Here is a 24,982-nt window from a genome sequence, read left to right as displayed (position 1 = left end):
GCAGCATGGCCACGGAGGAAGACGAAATATGAAGACTGCGGGTCGGACCTCGGCTGGCGGGGGTTGGGGCCCCCCGCCAGCAAAAGTAAGCAGCGGGGGAGGGTTGACGGCGGGGAGGGGGCCAGGGCGAAATCTGCGGGGGCCCAGGCCCCTGTGGCCCCACGCAGATACGCCCCTGGAAGGAACTTCTCAGTGGATGAGGTGATAACAACACATTTGAGGCAGGGCTGAGGCTGTGAGGATAGCAAGTGGCTGCACCCAGTGCATTTCTATGTGAACGAAGAGAAACAGTTTCTACCTTTTATACAATTTATTCAGTAACAAACGTGACACCACTATCCCATCTCAAGCTAGATCCATTATATACTGGTGGTGTATATGCTTTGAGGGCAGTATTCACACTGTCCACATTAGTGCAAACTCTGGGGGGTGTCCATGTACCTGTAATGAAAACAAAACTATATCATCAGTTTTGCTTTGATTTTTGCCCTGGGAAAAAGCACTGACAGGAATTTGCACTTCCTTCTTAGGGTACTTTTTTCCAGACAGAGCAAGTCACGTAGTTTTGATTCCAAAACTATACATGTTTAATCCCCTTACTTAACCCTGCCCATGAAAATTGTACATACTGAAAATCACACATAATTTCACTTGTATAGAAACTGAGCAATTTTCAATGAACTTTGAGAATTTCCTCCCTATGCAGCATGACACAAAATATACAATCCAAAAGGCGCTTGACTGGTTCCAAGTCACAGTGAAAGATGATGCCTCCTGTCCCAAAGAACCTATTCTCGAATTCTGAGACGAGAGGACAAATTAGGGGTATTTGCTGTTGTGCAGGAATGCCAACCTGCTACATGGAGTTCCTCCTTCACTTTGCAGGCATCTCCAGCAGATAGATACAGGTTTGTGAGCTGACAGCAATGAGAGGGTCTCCTTCTTTTGATGTTACGTCAGTGCAATAAACACCCCCAGGCAGATCGAACAGGCAACCTGTGGTCTGTGAAAAGAAAAAACAAACCCTAGAATGTATCAGAACTGTTGCTGAGAAAATGAAGAATGATGCTGACTAGTATAAGACTGAACCAAAGACAGAAACACGCAGAGGAGAGAAGGCATGATGAAATAGTTACCAGAAGTGTGTTCCGATCTATAATTCGACACATGTTTGACTCGCTCCCTGCTGCCAAAATATGCCCAGAGTCCATCCATCGACAGCTGTATATCTGTGCAGAGGAAATATCAATATCACCCTGGTCCCAAAAATTGTGACTAATAATCCATATATATATATATATATATATATATATATATAATTTTTTAAGGGATGGGACTTCATATACCACCTTTCTGTGGCTACAATCAAAGTGGTTTACATATAAACAGGTACTTATTTTGTACCTGGGGTAATGGAGGGTTAAATGACTTGCCCAGAGTCACAAGCAGCTGCAGTGGGAATTGAATCCAGTTCCCCTGGTTCAAAGTGTGCTGCACTAACCACTAGGCTACTCTTCCACTCCTCCTTAATCTCTACTGATCCTTAACCTCTTCCTAAATGGGTTCTGCTTTATGAAACAGCAAAAAGTTGGAATAATGAGGTGAGGCATTTAAGAGCTGATGATGTAACCAGTGATATAGTGAAAGCAGATTCTTGTTGTATTGTAATACTATTACTCCTGGTGGAATTCTGTGCAACTGCACAATACAGAATTTGCACAGAATTCCTCTGTTCCACATTCTGCACAGAATTATGCCTTACCCACACAGAATTTGGTGCAGTCTGCCTTTGCAGCGCAGAGTGGCATAGATCGGCAGTCGGAAGTGACTCCCACCCTTTCTACACACTCATCAGTCCAGCACAGTAGGAGGTGTTACATAACTGTAGGTCAGGCTCCTTCCTCTGCTGCTGTCTTGGTCCCTGGCGGTTCCTTTAGGCCGCATGGCTGTAGAGAACAGTTAGGCCTGAGAGAGCAGAAAGCAACCCAATGTGCAGTTGTGCCACTTCTCCTTCTACTGTGCTGGACTGGTGAGTGTTCAGGAGGGGAGGAGTATCTGGAAAAGGTGTATGGAGTGTGGGTGCAGGGAGGGAGGCTGAAAAAAGGTATATGGAGTGCAGGGAGGGAGCTGGAAAAGATAGATGGAGTGTGGGTACAGGGATGGGGCTGGGAAAAAGGTGGATACAGTGAGTGCAGGGAGGGGACTAAAAACGGTAGATTGCGTTTGAGTACAAGGAGGGGGCTGGAAAAAAGATGGACTGTGGCTGCAGGGCGGGGGACTGTGGAAAAAGGTAGATGGAGTGTGAGTGCAGGGAGGGGACTGGAAAAGAAATGTGGGTGCAGGGAGGGGAGGTGAAAAAAGATAGATGGAATGTGGGGCTGGAAAAAAGTAGATGGAGTGTGGGTGCAGGGAGGGGAGCTGGAAAAATGTGGATGAGGTGTGTGTGTGTGTGTGTGTGCCATAGGAAAGGGGTGGAGGTCTACATGAAAGTGCATGGGAATCTGCAGAGGGGGGTATTTCATGCATAGGTGAGAGTCCAGCCCTTTTAATAAGGGAATTCTGCACAAAAAAATTATAAAGTATGCAGAAGTTTGAATTTTTGGGGGCACAATTGTGCCAGGAGTATGCTAAGCAAAAGACTTAGATGCACTATAAGGCTGTTTGTTGTAGTTTTACTGTGGGGCCTCTGGTTCTTTTCCAGCTCACTGAATGTTGGAAAGAAAATGATACATAAGGGGTTAAGAATGTCTGTTCATCTGTCTGTCTGAAGACAAAATACCTATTCAAAACTTTGGTATGGGGAAAAACAAACCAAGTTTGAAAAAGGACCAGATCGGACTGGCGGCTCCAGAGAAATAAGCTCCCTCGAAAATCACCCAATTCATTTCTACGGGAGAAGCAGTTACAGCTTCTGTAGTATAAAAGCTTTGATGCAATGAACAGCAGTTAAGGAATTGCTTCTTTTGAATTCCTTCTCCATGCTATTCTCCACAATAAACACACAGGCACAGATAAATACATTCACACAAACAAGCCACATACATATGCACACAAAGATAAAAACAAGCAAAACAGAGATACACAGAGACATACTCAGATTGGAAATAATTCCAAGAGGCATGCTTCTCATTCATTCCTCCCAGTGCACCTCCTCCAGTGCTGCTAAATCTTTATCCTTGTTAAGATCCAGTACAATACAGGGCTAAATTTAAAACTCTATGTCTGATCTTCTAGGCCCTGAAAGGAAATGGCCCCGAGTACCTGAAAAATAGGATGAACCTCCACACACCGCCAAGGACACTAAGGTCCTCCCAAGGACTTTCATTAACCACACCCTCTCCAAAAGACATTACACAATGTGATACCCGCAAGCGAGCCTTCTCCGGAGTAGCCCCCACACTGGGGAATGCACTGCCTGAAAGGCTGTGCTTAACACATGACTATCTCTACTTCCGGAAGCGGGCGAAAGCTTGGCTCTTCAACTAGGCCTTTACTGGAAGAAGAAACTAACAGCCAGATGCACTAACTGAACGGAAAGAGCCCTTCCCTTACCGATCCCTTAGCAAATCGGTAAAAAACTGGCATGCATGAAGGAAATCGCATGCAAATGAGCTGCTCACTGTTAGCTCATTTGCACGCGATTTCCTTCCTAAGGAGGGGAAGCCAGTCGGCCAGCTGAGCATGCGCAGAGCAGCCAAAGCGTTATGCTGGCTGCTCTGCGCATGCCAAAGACAGAAAAAAAAGGACATCCCTGATGAGCACTTGGACGTTTTCCCCATCAGATTTTGTGATGGGAGTCCTTCTCTTGGACTTGTTTTTCTTACGTGCCCGAAATGACCACACTGGAGAGAATCGGGGATCGGGACGTACATTGATGTTCAAATCAAAACTATTTGGACGTCCCTTTCGATTATGCCCCTCCAGGTCTCTCTCTGCCAGTCACAGCACATTTAGCTGTCTGGTGTCAGCTAAACGTGCTATGATTGGCTGAGAGAGACCTAGAGGGGCATAATCGAAAGGGATGTCCAAATAGTTTTGATTGGGCGTCCTCACACGTCCTGATCCCCGATTCTCAGCGGTAGCCATTTCGGGCATGTAAGAAAAAGACGTCCAACAGAAGGACGCCCATCACAAAATCTGAAGGGAAAAACGTCCAAGTGCTCGTCAGGGACGTCCTTTTTTTTTTTTTTTTGAGTGAAGGACCTCCAAGTGTTAGGCACTTGAAAGGACGTCCCTGACAAGAATGTTTTTTTTTCTTATGATTTTTGCGATGGGTGTCCTCTGCATCGGTCCCGCTCAGCCCCAACGAGAGGTGCAGACTTCCCGTTAGGTTTTCCATGGTGCATGGGGTCGGAAAACGGCTGTGCATCTGCCTTGCATGCGCATTATAATACAAATTAGCTCATTATAATAACCTGTAGATCATTTGCATTCCGTTTTCATTAGCTGCTACCGTGACAGGAAAATGGCTCGGAGAACCCTTTTGTGCATGCCTTGTTTTACTACTTGCTCGCTAGACTGGCTAGAACTGGTTTAAAAACCACGTTGCTGGCTTGTTTAGTGGATCTGGTCCTAACTCGTTAGTCTCACTCTCACACACAAGAAGTACTCAGGCTGCATATACTGCAGCAGGACATGTTTATCCAATCCTACTCTAGTAGAGATAACATTTAACCATTTCTCTGACCTCAAGTGCAACTTTCTTTAAATCAGTCACCTTACTTTCTAACTCTTCCTACTTTCTTACCCTTCTATATGTTACATCTTTGCTTTACCCTTCGTTATCACCTATAATGTTCTATTACGTATTGTATTGACATTGTAAATAGTATACCATGCCATACTTTGTATTGTTTTTGAATATTTTTACTGCTGTAATTGTCTATTGCTCATGTTTGATTATATTCTTACTGTACACCGCCTTGAGTGAATTCCTTCAAAAAGGCAGTAAATAAATCCTAATAAATCCTATATAATAAAATGCACCTCCAATGTTCTGAAGCTGGCTGCATGGCTGAGGCATTCCTGCTCTCTGTATCCATCTCCTGAATTGACATCACGTACTTCCGGGTTCGTCACAAGCAGAAGTGACCAACCACACAAGGTTTCTCGGCTTTAGAATGTTGGCGGTGCATTCTATTAAATAGGATTGGTCAGTTCCTTGAAGCACAGCCAGAGCTCAGCGTCCTGCACAGTAGACACCAGAGAGAGAGGGGGGGGGGGGCTGACACCAGAGAGGGGGGGAGAGGTATCTCTGTCACACACACACACTCTCTCTCATACACTCTCTCTCTCTCACAGTCAATGTCTTTCTCTCTCTCACTATCACACACTCTATGTCTCACACTGTATCACATTCACTCTCTATGTGTCACACATTCACTCACACACTCTCTTGGAGGCATATTTTCAAAGCACTTAGCCTTCCAAAGTTCCATAGAAACCTATGGAACTTTGGAAGGCTAAGTGCTTTGAAAATATGCCTCTTGGTCTCATACACTCAGTTTCACAGAGAGTCTGTGTCTCACGCACACTCTCTCTCTCGCACACGTATCTGTGTGAAACACACTCTCTCTCTCACACTGTGTCTCACATACGCACTTGCACACACTCTCATTCTCACACACACTCTCATTCTCACACAGACACACTCGCACCCAGACTCACTCTCTCTCACTCACACACACTCGCACATTCACTCTCTCTCTCACACACAGTCACTCTCACATACACTCTCTCAAACATACACACTCCGAGGAAAACCTTGCTAGCGCCCATTTCATTTGTGTCAGAAACGGGCCTTTTTTACTAGTAAATAAATAAGATGGCTTTTATGGGCCGATGATCAGAAGCAAACATGGGAGCTAGAGGCTATTAGCGCCCACGTTTGCTACTGCCCCATAATCAGAGCCCCTGAAACAATGTGCTCGCTGACTCTGACCGCAAGTAGCATACAAATGCATGCTAAAGAGGTATTTTTTATTCATCCCCAATGATCAGTGGGCAGCAAGCCAAGCACTGGTGCGCTGCCCGCAGCAAACCCTATGCCAGCTCGGAGCTGGAGCTAGGGTTTGCAGACCATTGGGGAAGAATGAGGAGCCCTATCCAGCATGCATTTCAATGCTTGCAGGCCCACAATCCTCCCCAAACAGAACCAAACCTGAAGCCCCTCCCCCACAGGAGCCCCTCCCCCACCCCAAGCCAGCGACATGGGGGCTGGAGGTCCAGTGGACCTCCAGTTCCTTCGACCCCCTCTGACACATGTTCACTAGCCCCCCCCCCCCCCCCCCCCCCCCAGCATCCAAAAAAGCCCTGGTGGCACAGTGGGCTGCAAACCCAAGCCCCTGCTCAACCTGGTGGTCTAGTGGCCTCCCTCTCCCGTACCTTTCCAGTTGAGGAGGAAGTAGCCTTGAAAATGGTGGCGCCCTGCCCTGCCCATCCTAGGATTCACTAGGAAGGGCTTCACTACCATATAAGGGAGGGGGCACGGCTGGGTGCCACCATTTTCAAGGTGGCACTGAAGAGAAGAGTAGCACTCCCTCCTCCACCGGAAAGGTTACGGGGGAGGGAGAGGGGGCCACTAGACCACCAGTTTGGGGAGGGGCTTGGGTTTGCGGCCTACTATGCCACCAGGGATTTTTGGTGTGTGCTGACATCAATTCTATAAATGGCACCTGGGTGCACCTAAGCTGTTGTAATTGGTGCGCCAAATTTTAGGCGTGACCATTTATGCCAAGTCAATGGCTGGCAAAAGTTGGCACACTTAAATGCGCTATGCAATGCACAAAACTGATAGTATTTAATAAGTAGTGCACGTCACTTGGCAACACACTCATGCCTCACCCATTCTCTGCCCGCATGTATGCCATCTTGACACTGTAGCATTTACATGTCACCTTACAGAGTAGCACGTAGTGCATTTGTGCACATGAGTGCCACTTACACGCAGAAGATGGGCACAACTGCAATCACCCAGTTATAGAATTGCCCTGCATGTGACTGAACCGTATACTACTTTCTTAATGGCTGCTATGCACATTAACACCTAGTGGGCCTTTTACAAAGGCGCGCTAGTGCTTTTAGTGCACGCAAAAAATAAGCATGCGCTAAACACTAGAGACGCCTATATATTACTATGGGTGGCCCTAGCGTTTAGCGTGCACTAAAAACACTACTGCACCTTTGTAAAAGACCCCCCCCCCCCCCACCTAATGACTTAACCATGTAGTTTGCACTACCTGTTTCCATACAACACTGGCACCCTGTGCTTAAACTGTAAAATCCATCCTCTGAAATCTTTTGGCTGTGATATCTAATGATATAATATATTATGACACTTGGTTTCATTTTATCATTCTTTCTAAACAGAATGTTTGAGTACTGCTTTATTCAAACCACTTCTTCCTCCTCCATATAAGAGAAGGATGAATAGGTCAATGGTTTATTAAAATCCCTGATGCGCCCACATTTCACCCACTTCTGGGCTGCGTCAGGGGAAAAAGACAGTACAAGGACAAACACGCTCATCCCCTTCTTTAAAATGATCGGACACTAGTGTTCAGTCTTGCAGCAAACAGACTATAAACTTAGCACTCACGTAGTGCTGATATTGACTGCCCCTGCTGGTCAACTCACATGGGAATGCCCTCTGTAATCCTCAGGGATTTCCTGCAGCATCTTGCCCGTCTCTGAGTCCCAGGTCTAAAAACAAAACAGCAGCTGCTTACAGTTAAGCTTTAAATGCCTTATTGTTCCTGGTTTCAGGTATGGGCTACACATTCCCTGACTCTCTTGGTAGGAAAAAGGAGAAATTAGATCTTATCTGCTAATTTTCTTTCCTTGAGTTCCTCCAGACCAATCCGTGGGTTTATGTTCTCCTACTAGCAGATGGAGTCTGAGCGCCCTTGGTTTGATGACATCACCCTATTTAGGTCCTCCGCAGTCCACAGCCAACCAGTATTTTGTAGCAAAGAAAATTAACTAAACTACCTTCACCAAAACAAAAGGGCAAAGGAACAACTGACAAAAAAGTCCGAAGACAGCCCATCAACCAATCTCAACCTATATAAGTGACAATCTAATGGACCCTAGTGGAATTACACCTCAACTAGCTTATTCAATCAGTCACTGTTCACTAAACAAGCCAATTCTGCAGGATGCATTGCCGAAGTTTGGGTTCTGGAGAGACTCAAGGAAAGAAAATTAGTAGGTAAGATCTAAGTTCTTCTTCCTCATCATCCCTCTAGACCAGTCCAGATGCGTGACAAGCACCAAACTAGAAACTAATGAGGGAGGGATCCAGACAATTCTGCCTCCAACATGCTGCAAAGGCCACCTCCTGCTACACTTGAACATCCAGCCTGTAATGCTGAACAAATGCAGGGATGACCAGGTGGCCACCCTACAAATGTCTGCAGCAGCATGAGAGTATGTTCCGCCCAAGACAAATCCTGCACTCTAGCTGAATGAGTCCTCAAGCCGCACTACACATCCTGGAACAATATACACCAACACAACATTTTCCTTGAACTGTCACCTTAGATGCTGCCTGCCTTTCTTGCAACCACTGAACAAGATACTCAGCAGCACCTGCCATACATCCAACTGATGCAGTCCTGTGGAACCACAAACTCCCACCTCCCAAAATACGGGAAGGGAATTTCACTCCAATATTTGTAGTGAACTCACTTTTAAGAAGTTCAAATCAATGCTTAAAGTCTATTTTTTCCACAAAAGATTTTTGTTGACCATTGCCCAATTTAGAGATATGGGGGGTGGGGGGAGTAAGACACAGATAAAACATAAATCCTTTATATGCTGTATATTTCTTATTTTATTCTTTTTAGTCATATTTATTTTTGTTTGTCTAGTTGTCTATTCTGGTATGAATGTGTAATCTTATACTTTTGTAAATTGGTGTTCCTATCCAATTTCTGTTTTTAGATTGTAAACCACTTTGACCTATCTTGGAAAAACAGCATAATATGTACATAATAAACTGTAAACTGTAAAAACAAAAGCAAAAAAACCATGGGCATAAAACAGGGAACTGGCTGAATCACCACTCTCTCAGATTTCACCTGGCAGGGCACCTGACAAGAGAGAATCTCTAATTCTGAAATCCTTCTGGCCGCACAGATTGCCACTAGAAACATTGGCTTCAGAGTGACAGCACACATGACAGCAAAGGAGCCTCAGATGCTGTACATCCCTTAAATAACACCTCCCTTAGGAGACCTCACATTAGGATAAACAGGTAAGGAGCATCCTTGTACCACTAGCACACAAGGGCTGCTGTATGGACTCGCAAAAGTTCAAAGCCAACCCCTTATCCCATCCATCCTGAGCAGGGCCACCTTCAGTTGGGCACGGGGTACGGCTGCCACCCCCCCCACCCCCCCCCCCCAGGATCACTGCTACTACGGCCCCCACCCAAGATCGCCGCTACTGCGGCCCCCACCCAGGATTGCCACTGCCCCCCTCCCAAGATCACTGCCACCCCCACAGATCACTGCCGCATCCCCCAGGATCGCCACTGCCGCTCCCCCCTAGGATCGCTGCTGCTGCCCCCCTAGGATTGCAGCCACCACTGCCCCACCCAGGATTGCCGCCACCACTGCTGCCCACCTCAAATGCAACAACCTTGGCTGGCGGGGATTCCAAGGCCCTGCCAGCAGAAAAGGTCTTCCTCCAGCGCTGCTCTTTTTCACTCTGCCCCAAGGCTTGCCCCTGCGGCTGCTTTTTCTCTCATATTGCGCATGCTTAGTTTCAAAACCAACCATGTGCGGCCTGAGGGGAAAAGCTGGATATGGGCTACTGGGCTTGATGGACCTTCCATCTGTCCCAGTGACAACGCTTATGTTCTTTTATTGGCTTCTTGCTTCTAATATACCTAAAAAAAATTTTACTTTGTGTTTTTTGCCTCCAACGCAATATTCCAGTTCTCCAGTGTTGGTTTATGTGATTGAAAGCCACATCTGCCATCTGCCACTTTCCTTGGTCTAGTGTGCTCATCCTCAAGAAGTCTGCTTGCATGTTGTCTGTCCCTGTCCTATGCATGTCTCCATCTATTGCAGAAATATGCTCAGTTCCTTTACAGCCTGCTGATTCTTGGCATGACCTTGATGCTAGACCTAGACCACTGCCACTGAATTGTCTGACAGGATCCATACTGTTTTACTCTTCAAAAGCGGAAAAAATGACCAGAATGTCAATCAAACAGCTCTCGCCTCCAGGCAGTTGATGGGCCATTTTGCATCCTCTGATGCATCGTCTGTCAACGAGGCTGTTTCTTCTTACAACAATACTCTATCCTCTGCCTTAGACACTCTTGCACCTTTGATGACCCGCCCTGTAAGGCGTACAAAACCCCAACCTTGGCTGACTTCTAATATCCGCTACCTACGTTCCTGTACCCGCTCCGCCGAACGCCTCTGGCGGAAATCTCGGGCCCTTGCTGATTTCCTACACTTTAAGTTCATGCTGACCTCCTTCCAATCTGCTCTTTTACGTGCCAAACAGGATTATTATATCCAACTGACCAACTCTCTTGGCTCTAATCCTCGACTTCTCTTCACCACATTGAACTCTCTCATCAAGGTGCCCCCTCCCCCAACTCCCCCTTCATTATCTCCTCAGACCCTTGCTGAATTCTTTCACAACAAGGTTCAAAAGATAAACCTTGCTTTCTCTACCTCACCACCTCTCCCTCCACTAGTCCGTACCCCTCTCTCTCCTTCCCCTCATTCCCTTTCCTCCTTTCCTGAAGTTACTATTGAGGAAACTACACTTCTCCTTTCTTCCTCAAAATGTACCACCTGTTCCTCTGATCCCATTCCCACCCACCTTCTTAATGCCATCTCTCCTGCTCTTATTTCTTTTATCTGTCACATTCTCAACCTCTCACTTTCCACTGCGACTGTCCCTGCTGCCTTTAAACATGCTGTGGTCACACCTCTCCTTAAGAAGCCTTCACTCGACCCTACTTGTCCCTCTTAATTACCGACCCATCTCCCTCCTTCCTTTTCTCTCCAAATTACTTGAGCATGCTGTTCACCGCCACTGCCTTGATTTTCTCTCCTCACATGCTATTCTTGACCCACTACAATCTGGTTTTCGCCCTCTCCACTCAACCGAAACTGCGCTTACTAAAGTCTCCAATGACCTATTACTGGCTAAATCCAGAGGTCAATATTCCATCCTCATTCTTCTTGATCTTTCCGCTGCTTTTGACACTGTCGATCACAGCATACTTCTCGATACCCTGTCCTCACTTGGATTCCAGGGCTCTGTCCTTTCCTGGTTCTCTTCCTACCTCTCCCTCCGCACCTTTAGTGTTCACTCTGGTGGATCCTCTTCTACTTCTATCCCTCTGCTTGTCGGCGTACCTCAGGGTTCTGTTCTTGGCCCCCTCCTCTTTTCTATCTACACTTCTTCCCTTGGTTCATTAATCTCATCCCATGGCTTTTCCTACCATCTCTATGCTGATGACTCCCAAATCTACCTTTCTACCCCTGATATCTCACCTTGCATCCAAACCAAAATTTCAGCGTGCTTGTCTGACATTGCTGTCTGGATGTCTCAACGCCACCTGAAATTAAATATGACCAAAACTGAGCTTCTCATTTTCCCCCCCAAACCCACCTCCCTGCTCCCCCCGTTTTCTATTTCTGTTGATGGCTCTCTCATTCTCCCTGTCTCCTCAGCTCGAAACCTTGGGGTCATCTTTGACTCTTCTCTCTCCTTCTCTGCTCATATCCAGCAGATTGCCAAGACCTGTCGTTTCTTTCTTTACAACATCCGTAAAATCCGCCCCTTTCTTTCCGAGCACTCTACCAAAACCCTCATCCACACCCTTGTCACCTCTCGTTTAGACTACTGCAATCTGCTTCTTGCTGGCCTCCCACTTAGTCACCTCTCCCCCCTCCAGTCGGTTCAAAACTCTGCTGCCCGTCTCGTCTTCCGCCAGGGTTGCTTTACTCATACTACCCCTCTTCTCAAGACCCTTCACTGGCTCCCTATCCGTTTTCGCATCCTGTTCAAACTTCTTCTACTAACCTATAAATGTACTCACTCTGCTGCTCCCCAGTATCTCTCCACACTCGTCCTTCCCTACACCCCTTCCCATGCACTCCGCTCCATGGATAAATCCTTCTTATCTGTTCCCTTCTCCACTACTGCCAACTCCAGACTTCGCGCCTTCTGTCTCGCTGCACCCTACGCCTGGAATAAACTTCCTGAGCCCCTACGTCTTGCCCCATCCTTGGTCACCTTTAAATCTAGACTGAAAGCCCACCTCTTTAACATTGCTTTTGACTCGTAACCACTTGTAACCACTCGCCTCCACCTACCCTCCTCTCTTCCTTCCCGTTCACATTAATTGATTTGATTTGCTTACTTTATTATTTTTTTGTCTATTAGATTGTAAGCTCTTTGAGCAGGGACTGTCTTTCTTCTATGTTTTTGCAGCGCTGCGTACGCCTTGTAGCGCTATAGAAATGCTAAATAGTAGTAGTAGTAGTAGTGATGACCACCATCCCTGGGCCACCTTGCCCAGAGTCAACTCCAGCTACTCTAGATCCACTCTGTAGTTTGTTCCTTTCCTGCAACCACCAAATATTGGGATTGGGTGGACCACTGAGACAAGAGAGACCTCTGTATTGGGTGCATATAGAGCCTGGCCCACATCACCAGATCCAAGGCTACTGCCATCAAGCCCAGGACCTGGAGCTGATCCCAGGCCAACTCGCCTTGAGCAGGCTATGCATCTGCGATCAAAATTTCTGGTTCCTTTCTTCAGTCAGAGACGGAGATGGAATCAGTTTGCTCTTGGCAAATTGGGTGATCATCCTAAATCCTGAAGGAAACCAAACACTTGAGTTGTTTTTACATTCATTCTCTTTAAAGGACTTCACCCAAATTAACCCATCATCAAGATAGGGGTGAAGAAACATCCTCTTCTTCTGTAGCACAGCTGCCATCACTACCATCACCTTGGAGAAGGTCCTCATTATGGTAAGCCCAAATGCCAAAGCCCAAAACTGGAAGTGATCTCCCAGGGCCATGAAGCACAGGAACCTCTGGTGTTCTTCCCAAATAAGAATATGCACATAAGACTCAGTGAGATCGAGGATAGTCAGAAATTCTCCCTGACAGACAGCGACTATCTCAAGGTCATCATCCAGAACCTTGGGATTTCCAAAGGCCTTGTTGAACTGCTTCAAATCTAAGATAAGACAGAAAGTACCTTCATTTTTGGGAATCACAAAATAAAGAGAGTACCCACCTACTTCCCAATCTACCAGAGCAAGAGTTCCTGTAGAGTCAATGTGACCATCATTGCCTTTAGATGGGACTAAACCATAAAAACTTTGGAATGAGGTCAATCCAACACTTCCCCTTGCACCTCCCTTGAGGACAATCTCAAGGATCCACTGGTCCAAGGTGGTCTGGGCCTATCATCAATACTAACACCTCAAACATCTGCCCACTGATGAAACTGGAACATGCCCCCCCCCCCCAAGAATCTCACTGGACACTTCAGGTAACTGCAGAGCCACCATGGCCCTTCCTGGCCTCCTCTGCAGTCAACACAAAAGGGATGTCCTTTGGAAAAGAACCTGCTATGCTGGAACACCAAAGAACTCCCCTGATGATATCTCCACACTTCTTTAAAGTGAGAACTACCTCAAGACCTTTCCTCTGGTAGTCCTGGAATTTTGGATTCCCCCAAATCCTTCACAACTTTCTCCAAATCCTCTCAAAACAGAACCTTTCCCTTAAAAGGCATGTGTTTTAGAGGCCATGCCTGCCAACCAGTTTTTTTGCCACAGCAGTCAATGTACTGCCACCATCATGGCTGTGCTCCTCGCAGGTGCCTATATTACGCCATACAACACATGGCCAAAAATGCTTACTCTGCTTCCAGGTGTGCCACTTCAAAGATTCCCTCCGAGCACCTTGCCAAGGACTCCTCTAGCAACTGCTGAAACATCTCAGACAGGTATGAGACACATGGCCTCTGATGATTACTGCCTGCAAGGCCAGAGCAGACAATTCAAATGATTGCTTCAGCAGTGCCACCATCTGCCAGTCTTGTGGAAATCCTTCAGGGTTGTGCCTCCTTCCATCTGGATGATTGAGTCTTGGTCACAGCCAATACCAAGGCATCCACCCTGGGCAAGCAAAAACTTTTCCTCAGCAGGACCTGCATACAGCCTGGCTATGGACCTGCTCACCTTCAGACTAGCATTTGGTATGACCCACTCATCATATGATAATGTCTTTGATTGCTCTTTGGATTGGAAAGGCCTTGGCCTGTTTCCTGTTCCCCTTAAGCAACAGATCCTCTTCAGCTCTACTCTCCACAGGATACTCCTCAGAAATCTTAGCATTGGAAGCACCTCAGAAGTTAAGGATGCCAAATCATTCATATGAAAAAATGTGGACTGCTATCACATCCTTGCCTGCTGGACCTCGCCTTCTTCCAGGGGTTATTCCAAAGAGTCTGCTGATGTGAGGGAATCCACATTATCCAGGTTCTCTGTGTCCAGAGATAACCTAGGCTTAGTGATCAAAGGCCCCTCTCTTGGCCCTGTCACCAAGAGTTTTTGAGGCAGAAGGCCTGATGCATCAGAAGAATGAATTCAGAGGTGAAGCCTATCCCTGGCATAAGATCCTGTCCTCTATCAAAGAAGTTTGAGAACCTCTGTGTCTGGGTCCCCACCAGGCTTTATACCATTGGGCCCCTCACATGGCTGTGCTCGAATCCAGGCAGTCAAAATGGCAGTTGTTCCCTCCAAAAACACTCCACCTGCCCCAGTCATACCTTTCTCCATTCCTGCCCTATTGAGACCACTGCAGTACATGCCTTCCCCAGTGCTGCCACTGCTGAAAATGCTCTCCTCTGGGGCCCAGAGTCTGTCAGATTACCACTCTTTCTCACAGGCAAGGCATCAGCACTAGCTTCAAAACTTGAGTGGTGGCTTCCAGAGGCTGTGTAGTACCTGCTGTGCTTGGTCTGCCCTATTATTGCACATCTTGCCTCTGCACTCATGCTATCCTCCACACTCATGCTATCCTCAACCAACCAACTCAAAGCTTCTCTTCTCTGGCCGGCACTTCCATGGCCTCAGCCTACCCAGGCAGGGCCACAGTTGCCTTCCATCCTATTGCTTTTCTTTTTTTATTCTTAATTTTACTGTTCACCCATACATTCTACCTCTGGCTCTCTTCTAAGATGAGAGGAGGAGTGGAGGTTCTCCAGCCTAAACTCCCAATTTAAGCAGATGGGGGGCAGCAAAGGGAGCTGGCAGCATGGGTTTTGCATTCCCAGGCTCTGTGAATTGGCCCTCTCTGATCTTAGCCTTATTATTTTCTATGGTCAGATATAATTTTTTAAACTTTAGATTTCCTATCTCCCAAGAAGAGATGACCATAGTCCAGCTCCTGAAAAGTTATCTGGGCACAGATCCAGACTATACAGGCCTACTTCTCCTATCATCTGCTAGACTCTGAGAAATACTAGCTGTCTGTGGACTGCACAGGATCCTATATAGGGTGATGTCACCAAACCAATGGTTGCTAGTCTTCAGCTGCTGGAAGAACACTGTAAACATACATGTCTAGACTGGTCTGGAGGGAAAAAGAAGAATGAATTGTACATTCCCTGAATTTCTTGGCAAGAAAAGCAGGATTCTGATCTCTCCAACTCCCATAGTAGCACTTGGACAATTTAGATCTTGTCCTTTACAGACTCACTCCCATAATCTGTTACTCTCACCTGCAGTGTGTCATGCTTCCTCCAAGAACCTGTCAGAATTTGATGGGTCAAGGGATCAAACTGTAGTGCATCTCCACACACATGCGGACCAGATAGCTTCCTAGTCAAAGGGAAGAATAGAAAATTCTTATAAATACTGAGGGGATGCCATGATAAAGTAGAATACAAAAATTAATTAATTAATAAATAAGGATTCTATAGAGGCATATTTTCAAAGCACTTTGGAGGCTAAGTTCCATAGGTTTCTATGGAACTTTGGGAGGCTAAGTGCTTTGAAAATGAGCTTACCTGTGTGTGGAAAGGGGGTCATTAGTGCTGGGCACATGAGGCCCATGCTTTAAATTTTGTGACTGATGCCCCAAGTCTCAGCCAATGCTGCCTTGATGGTTCTGGTCAAGAGAACAGAGGAAGAGCCATTTTGTCCTGCAGCTGACTGTTCTGTGCCAGCACAGGAAGTTTCTTCAAAATACATGAGTGGTGCCTCTGGTTTATCCCTGGGATGCAAGCAGGTTAAAAGGCAAAAAAATATCAAATTAAGTTTTTACCGTAAGGCATGCCGCTGATGAATGCTCCAGAACTGCAAGAGAAAATTAAAATTGTCAATCACAGTGGTGCTAACAGGACTAAGAGGAGTTTATTGTGCAACTCTACGGGAGGAAAAAACGCTCGTCAAAATTTTATTCTGCAGTCTTTCAATTGCCAATCGTCGCAAGTCAGTGCTGACTGTTACCTATGAGAAGAAATCCGTCAAAAGATGGAGAACTCAAAACGCCCCACAGTAAACAACAGAACAGAAAATAAGAGTGGGAAGGTGACCAAGGATACCAAAGACTGGAAGATGTATGTTCATAGAGAAGTTTATTGAAGTATGGAGACTCGACACAGCGTTGTGTTTCGGCCATTAGGCCTGCATCAGGAGTCTTATTCACAGAATGCTTCTGAAAAAATGATGAAGAAAAATCTTCAGAGTAGATGAGTAGTCTTTAAAAAGACTGTGGTTGAAGTAAGCGTGCTTATGTGTCTGGGTAGACTTCTGCACTCACAGCAAAATACTCTGAAGATTTTTCTGCCCTCCCCTCCCATCCATGTCCAGCGATTCTCCCTGCCCTCCCTCAGCTCCCCGACAGCTCTCCTCTCCGTTCCTTCCTGTCCCCCCCCCCCACCGTGCGTTTAACCTTTTTACTTTCAGTCGCAGCAACGGCAGTGAAGAAGACAACACAGCGGGCTCACCTCCAGCTTCTCCCTTCCTTCACACAGTGTCCTGCCCTCACGGAAACAGGAAATACATCATCGCAGAAGGCGGGACACTGTGTAAGGGAAGGGAGAAGCTGGAGACGAGCCCGCTGTGTTGTCTTCTTCACTGCCGTCGCTGCGACTGAAAGTAAAAGGGTTAAATGCGTGGGGGGGGGGGGAAGGAACGGAGAGGAGGGCTGTCGGTCGGGGAGCTGAGGGCAGAAAGGAGGGACCGTCCGAGAGCCGCCTGCTGTGTTGCGCCAGCCCTGCGTTTGGGGGGGTAATGCCCCCCTCGCCACCCCAAACTACGCCCATGTAGAACCCCCACTGTGATCTGGCCTCTTTTCAAACTTGATATGTTTTTTTCACCAGTTTTTCAAGCTAAGCCAAATATGGTCCCATCCCATAAATTTTCAGCAAGTTAGTTTGCCCCAAATAAACATTCTTGACCCCTTATATATAATTTCTTTCCCGCATTCTGCTGGGTTATGAAGAAAAAAAAAGGAAGGAAAAGAATGAAGCAGGTTCCACTCAAGCACAATAGTGAAAAGAAAACAACGGAGTAGCTAAAAAATATAATAAACCGTATTGACTGTAAACATATATGTAAAACTACCAGGGGTGGGGGGGGGGGGGGGGGGGGGGGGGGGGAGCTAAGGGCTCAATACTCAACAAAAGCTGAGGGCCTGATCTTTCCAAATGACTTAAATGGTCAGGAGAAGCCTGGCCTGTCTGGAGCTAACTGGGCATTTTCAGCAGCACTTAACTGCATAGTACCGCTGAAAATACCCGATTAGCGTTCAAGCCGAAACTGGCTACTTTGCAAGTGTTCCAGGGGTAGAGTCAACACTTAGCCACTTAAGTGCCAATATTTAGCACTTAACTGATTAAGAAAACAGCATAAATAGGACTGCGTTTATGAGGTCCTACCTTTATGCGGTTCTCAATAACTGGTTAAGTGCAAAAGCTGGTGGGGGAGGCGGGGCTGGTGGTTGGGGGGTGGGCCTTGTTCTGGGCAGACTTCTACAGTCTGTGCCCTGAAAATGGCAGAAACAAATCAAGGTCAAGTATACACATAAAGTAGGACATATGAGTTTAAATTGTTGGGCATACTAGATGGACCGTGCAGGTCTTTTTCTGCTGTCATCTACTATGTTACTATGTTAAGTGCTGAATATCGCACTTAACCGGCTATGTTTTAGCCAGCTCCCTATACCCAGATATTCAATGCTAGAGCTCAGTCATGGCCCGGCATTGAATATATGGTTTAATATTAGCGGTGGTCCAGCAAAACGCTGATTGCCACCAGCTGAATATTGGGCACTGACCTCCTAAATTTGTGCCCTATTTTCAGCGAAAATTCAGCTTAATTTAGGAGTTTAAAAGTTATGCTTATAAACTTAGGTTCGCTATGCATTTGTACTAAGCTCCTAGCTTTTTTTTTCCCCACCCTTAACTTGCTCTTGTTGCCATGAGCTACTTATGCTCCTAAATGTAGGAGTTTCTTGAAATTTTGAGTATGAAGTTTTGCATCAGCCCTAGTAAATTTTCAAAGAAGCCAGTTTATGAACTCTCAAAGTCAGGAGTATAAATCCTTTCAATATCAGGCTCTAAAGTCTTAAATACATGAAGTAAATGATTCAAATTAGAATAATTGCAATGTATGTTTATTATTTCAAATATAACTTTCTTGTTAGGGGGACATTCATGGGTCAATATTCAAAACTACTCATCTGGGTATAAGTAGCCCTGACTAGGGCCATCCCTAGGTTTTCAGCAGTATTCAGATAATGCTGCTTAAAATCATTGCACCCCATCCTGGTGCTATTTGGAATGGTCCGTGGGCAGATCAGGGAGTGGATAGTGGTGATATTCAGCGCTGCTATCCAGATAACTATCTGGACCCGTCAGTTAATAAACATTTTTATTAACTGGACATACACACTGCTAAGAATTTCCAAAGCATCAGCTTGAAGAATTCAATGTCATGTTTCTCAGCTAGCCTCCTACTGCTGATGTTTACTGTATTGTTCATGTGCTAACAACTTTATCTTATGTTCATCTGCTGATGGTTGTGTAGTGAGCTCTAAAATTATACTCTATAAGGCCAATATTCAGACTGCAGGATGGAGTCTGGCTAACTCCCGCAGTTGGCAGTCAGCCCAGATTATTCAATACCAGGCTGTTTATGGTGACCAGTATTGTTTATTTTTGGCTGTTTAAACTAACCGACTAAGTTGATATTTGGAGATAGCCAGTTAAATTTAAACCGGCAAAAGATATTCCAGCTATTTAAGTGGCCCAATGTGACTGCTTACAATAGCTGGCTATGTGGTGAATATTTGGGAATAGGCGGCAATATTTTGTGATATAGCCGCTAACTGAATATTCAGTGGGGGATAGTTGGCTATCCCCTGCTGAATATCGCTGTATAGCTTGTTAAGTGCCATTTAACCAGCCAGGTGATGTTCCGGCTGGTTAAATGGTTTAGAATATCAGGGAATATGTGCTTAGCAGAGACCTCTATTAAATACTGGACTTTGACTTGTAAAACACCCCCACAGATTCCAAAACAGGGATTACTTCATTCCTGACCAATGAAGTAATGGTGGGAGGAGACCTCTTTTGGAGGAAATTGTTATTGTACTACTACTACTACTACTTAACATTCTAAAGCGCTACTAGGGTTACGCAGCGCTGTACAATTTAACATAGAGGGACAGTCCCTGCTCATGAGCTTACAATCTAAAAGACAAGTGAACAGTCAGTCCGAAAGGGGCCGTCAAATTGGGGCAGTCTGGATTTACTGAAACGGTAAGAGTTAGGTGCCGAACACAGCATTGAAGAGGTGGGCTTAAGCAAAGACTTGAAGATGGGCAGGGAGGGGGCTTGGCGTAAGGGCTCAGGAAGGTTGTTCCAAGCATAGGGTGAAGCGAGGCAGAAGGAGCGGAGCCTGGAGTTGGCGGTGGTGGGAAGGGTCTGAGAGGAGGGATTTGTCCTGTGAACGGAGGTTTCGGGTGGGAACGTAAGGGGGAGATGAGGGTAGAGAGGTAGTGAGGGGCGGCAGACTGAGTGCATTTGTAGGTAAGAAGGGAAGCTTGAATGAATGCGGTTCTGATAGGAAGCCAGGGAAGTGACCTGAGGAGAGGGGTGATATAGTATATCGGTTCTGGCGGAATATAAGACGTGCAGCAGAGTTCTGAACAGATTGAAGGGGGGATAGATGGCTAAGTGGGAGGGCGGTGAGGAGTAAGTTGCAGTAGTCAAGGCGAAAGGTAATGAGAGCGTGGACGAGAGTTCAGGTAGTGTGTTCAGAGAGGAAAGGGCGAATTTTGCTGATGTTATTTGAGGAAGAAGCGACAGGTCTTGGCTATCTGCTGGATATGCGCAGAGAAGGAGGGGAGGAGTCAAAGATGACTTGAGGTTGCGGGCAGATGAGACGGGGAGGATGAGGGTGTTATCAACTGAGATAGAAAGTGGAGGAAGAGGAGAAGTGGGTTTTGGTGGAAAGACGATGAGCTCGGTCTTGGACATGTTCAGTTTCAGGTGGCGGTTGGACATCCAGGGCAGCAATGTCGGATAAGCAGGCTGATACCTTTGCCTGGGTCTCCGCGTGATGTCTGGTGTGGAGAGATACAGCTGGGTGTCATCAGCATAGAGATGATACTGGAAACCATGAGATGAGATCAGGGAGCCCAGGGAAGAGGTGTAGATTGAGAAGAGAAGGGGTCAAGGACAGATCCCTGGCGGACACCAACAGATAGCGGGATGGGGGTGGAGGAAGATCCATGAGAGTGAACCCTGAAGGTGCGGTGGGAGAGACAGGAGGAGAACCAGGACAGGACAGAACCCTGGAACCCAAATGAGGATAGTGTGGCAAGGAGTAAGTCATGATTGACCGTGTCAAAAGCGGTGGATAGATCGAGGAGGATGAGGATGGAGTAGTGGCCTCTGGATTTGGCCAGGAACAGGTTCATTACAGACTTTAGAGAGTGCTGTTTCTGTCGAGTGTAGAGGGCGAAAACCGGATTGAAGTGGATCGAGGATGGCATGAGAGGAGAGAAAATCAAGGCAGCGGCTGTGAACAGCACGCTCAAGTATTTGGAGAGGAAGTGTAGGAGGGAGATGGGGCGGTAGTTGGAGGGACAGGTAGGGTCAAGTGATGGTTTTTGAGGAGAGGTGTGACTGCGGCATGCTTGAAGGTGTCAGGGTCAGTTGCAGTGGAGAGAGAGAGAGGTTGAGGATATGACAGATGGAGGGGGTGACAGTATGAGAGATGATGTTAAGTATGTTGGTGGGGATGGGATCAGAAGAGCAGGTGGTGCCTTTCGAGGAGGAAGAAGGCGAGCGGTTTCCTCCTCGGTGATGTCAGGAAAGGAGGAGAAGGAGGCCTGGGTTTGGTTGGTTGAGGGAGAGGGTTGACGGGTGAAGAGGAGGAGATGGCTTGGTAGTGGACTCAAGGTTGATCTTTTGCACCTTGTCGCGGAAGTAATTTGCCAGTGATTGAGGAGAGAGCGGGGGGGGGGAGCGGAGGGCACTTTGAGGAGGAGTTAAGGGTGGCGAAGAGACGACGGTGGTTGGAGCTGAGAGAATTGGTCAATTGGGTGTAATAGTCCTGTTTGGCAAGAAATAGGGAGGAGTGGAAGGAGGATAGCATGAATTTGTAGTGAAGGAAGTCTGAATGGGTGCGAGATTTCCTCCAGAGGCGTTCAGCAGATCGGGCGCAGTAGCGAAGATAACGGATGCAAGGGGTCAGCCAAGGCTGGGGATTAGTACGCTTTGTGGGACTGGAGGTGGATGGTGCAAGGGTGTCCAGAGCAGAGGAGAGAGTGGTATTGTAAGCGGAGACAGCCTTGTCGACAGACTCGGAGGACATGATGGAGGGGAGGAGATTAGAGATACTAGCGGATAGGGTGGGAGGGTCAATAGCCTGGAGATTCCTGGAGGTAGTGGTTAAAGTTGGACGGGGCTGAGGGGGGGAGGTGAAGAAGAGTGAAGGTGATTAGGTGATGATCGGAGAGAGGAAGAGCTGAGGCGTGGAAATTGGAGGGAGAGCCGGAAGAGGAGAGGACGAGGTCAAGACAATGGCCGTCTCGGTGAGTAGGGGTGGTGGAGCATAGCTGGAGGTTGAAGGAGGATGTTAGAGTGAGGAACTGAGAAGCGTCATTGTTATAAAACCGCAGAACCCTCTGGATTCTTTGTCTTTTCCTTCACTGGCCATTGCACCACAGAGTGAGGGGAAGGAAATGTCCACCGGTGGAACAAACTACTCTCTGCCCAAGAAGCCGCCATCCCCCCTAGTGGAATGTGCCTTGAGCCCCGTACGGCGATGCAATATGTAAGCCGAAGAGATGGTATCCTTCAACCACCGAGCTATAGATGCCTTAGAAGCAGCCGCTCCCTTCTTGGGCCCCCCATGAAGGAAAAATAACGTGTCCAAAGACCTGAATTCCTCCGACCTGCGCAAGTAAACCTTCAACACTCTGCGCACATCCAATTCGCCAAACGACGCCGAAGAAGCATCCCCCGTCCGGTCCCCCAAGACCGGCAATGAAATCACCTGATTGACATGAAAGGAGGATACCACCTTAGGCAAAAATGAAGGCACTAGACGCAGCGAAACCTTTTCCTTAGAAAACAACAGAAACGAAGGCCTACATGAAAGAGCCTGAAGTTCCGAAATCCTGCGAGCCGACGATATAGCTACCAAAAAGACCACCTTCATAGTAAGGTCTTTTAATCGAACAAGACTCCAAGGGCTCAAAAGGAGAACCCGCCAAAGAGTCAAGAACGATATTAAGATCCCACTGAGGAACTACCGGCCGCTGAGGAGGACGAAGCAACTTCACCCCCCTCAAAAAAACGGGACCACATCCGGGGAAGACGCAACCGACCTGCCCTGCACCTTACCCTGAAAACACGCCAAAGCAGCCAGCTGCACCTTCAAAGATGACAATGAAAGGCCCTTCTCAAAATCATCCTGCAAGAAATCTAAAATGCACGACACAGAAGCTGTCAACGGACACGCCTGGTCCCCACACCAATCTTCAATATGCGCCACACACGCACATAGGCCAAAGACGTCGAACGTTTGCGAGACTGCAGCATCGTCTGAATCACCTGAGGGGAAAACCCTTTCCTTCTCAACCGTTCCATCTCAAGGGCCACACCGTAAGACAGAACCGATCTGGATCCGGCATGACAATTGGACCCTGACACAACAGCACCGAGCCCCCCAGCCGCAGAGGCTCACCTTCTAACAAGCGCATCAGATCCCCGAACCACAGCCAACGCGGCCAATTCAGAGCCGCCAACAACACCGGACCCGCATGACATTCTACCCTCTGTAGGACTCGACCTATCAAGGGCCATGGGGAAACACGTACAGCAATACTCGCTGAGGCCACGCATCGATCCCTTCTGCTCGCGGATCCCGACGCTGACTGAAATACCGAGGAACCTGAGCATTCTGTGCTGACGCCATGAGATCCACTACTGGCATTCCCCACTTTAGAACTATCTGGTCGAACACCGACCAGTGCAGAGACCATTCTCCGGGGTCCAACATGTGTCTGCTTAGAAAATCCACGTTCACGTTGTCCACCCCGGCCATGTGCGCCGCCAAAATCTGCACTAGATGCCTTTCCGCCCAACTCATGAGCAGAGCCGTCTCGATTGCCAACCACGGACTCTTTGTACCGCCCGGCCGGTTGACATACGCTACCGCTGTCGCATTGTCGGACATGACTCTTACCGCCTTTCCGACCACACTTGAGCGAAACACCAACACAGCTAGCCGAATCACCCTCGTCTCCAACCGGTTGATAGACCACTGAGCTTCCTCTGTCGACCACCACCCCTGCGCGGACCGACCGAGACACTGAGCTCCCAAGCCCAGCAGACTGGCATCCGTTACCAGAATCACCCACTGAGGAGTTTCCAACGGCATACCCTTTTTCAGATGGGTCGAGCACAGCCACCACTGGAGACTGCGCCGAGGAGCCCCCCTCAATGGCAACCGCAACTCCAAACTGTGTACCTGAGGAGACCACCGGGACAACAGAGCCGCCTGAAGCTGACGCATATGCGCCCTGGCCCATGGTACTACCTCTATTGTCGCTGCCATGAAGCCCAGAACCCGAAGGTACATTCGAACTGTCGGACCCTGAATGGACATTAACAGCCGGACCTGCTGCTGAAGAGAGGCGATCCGAGAATCCGGCAGAAAAACACGACCCACTGCCCATGTCGAACCGCACTCCCAAGTACTCCAGACTCTGCGATGGATCAACTGACTTTTAACTACATTCCACTACCCATCCGAGCAATTCCAGAAATGCGACCACCTGAGCCGTTGCCGCCACACTGTGAGCCCGAGACTTCGCCAGGATCAACCAGTCGTCCAGATACGGATGCACCAGAATCCCTGCCTCCGCAAAGCCGCTGCTACCACCACCATTATCTTGGAGAAGATGTGGTGGAGCCGTTGCCAGACCAAAAGGCAGAGCACAGAACTGAAAGTGCCTCCCTAAAACAGCAAAACGAAGGAAACGCTGATGGTCCTCTCGAATCGGCACGTGCAGATATGCTTCCGTGAGATCCGTGAGAAATTCTCCCTGACGAACAGCCACTATGACCGAGCGCAGAGTCTCCATGCGGAAGGATGGCACCTTGAGCGCCCCAATTGACCCTCTTGAGATCTAAAATGGGTCGAAACTGGTCCTCCTTCGGCACCACAAAGTAAATGGAATAACAACCCATTCCCAGCTCGTGACGAGGAACGGGTACCACAGCTCCCAACTGGATTAAGTGACCCAGAGTCTCTTGAATAGCCTTTAACTTGACTCGAGAGTGACAAGGAGAGGGAAGAAACAGATCCGGCAGCGGATGCTTGAACTCAAGCGCATAACCGTCGCGAACGACCTCCAGCACCCACTGATCTGAAGTAATTTGAGTCCACCCCTGATA

General features: G+C 47.6%; 1 protein-coding gene across 1 annotated transcript in view; it reads right to left on the bottom strand.

The window, feature by feature from the left end:
• Positions 1-310: 310 nt before the first annotated feature.
• Positions 311-24,982, bottom strand: part of LOC115474505 (WD repeat-containing protein wdr-5.3-like) — a 55,613-nt gene continuing 30,941 nt past the window's right edge. The window contains exons 7-11 of the mRNA XM_030209993.1: positions 16,327-16,358; positions 15,782-15,881; positions 7,636-7,701; positions 1,137-1,229; positions 311-1,003 (exon numbers count right to left, since the gene is read on the bottom strand). Of these exons, the coding sequence (XP_030065853.1) occupies positions 875-1,003; positions 1,137-1,229; positions 7,636-7,701; positions 15,782-15,881; positions 16,327-16,358 (420 nt within the window). The 3' untranslated portion in view covers positions 311-874. The remainder of the gene's footprint in view (positions 1,004-1,136; positions 1,230-7,635; positions 7,702-15,781; positions 15,882-16,326; positions 16,359-24,982) is intronic.

The sequence above is a fragment of the Microcaecilia unicolor genome, chromosome 7 (genome assembly GCF_901765095.1).
Source record: "Microcaecilia unicolor chromosome 7, aMicUni1.1, whole genome shotgun sequence".
Classification (NCBI taxonomy): Eukaryota; Metazoa; Chordata; class Amphibia; order Gymnophiona; family Siphonopidae; genus Microcaecilia; species Microcaecilia unicolor.
The sequence above is the reverse complement of the archived record's forward strand: the minus strand, read 5'-3'. Positions and strand labels throughout refer to the sequence as shown.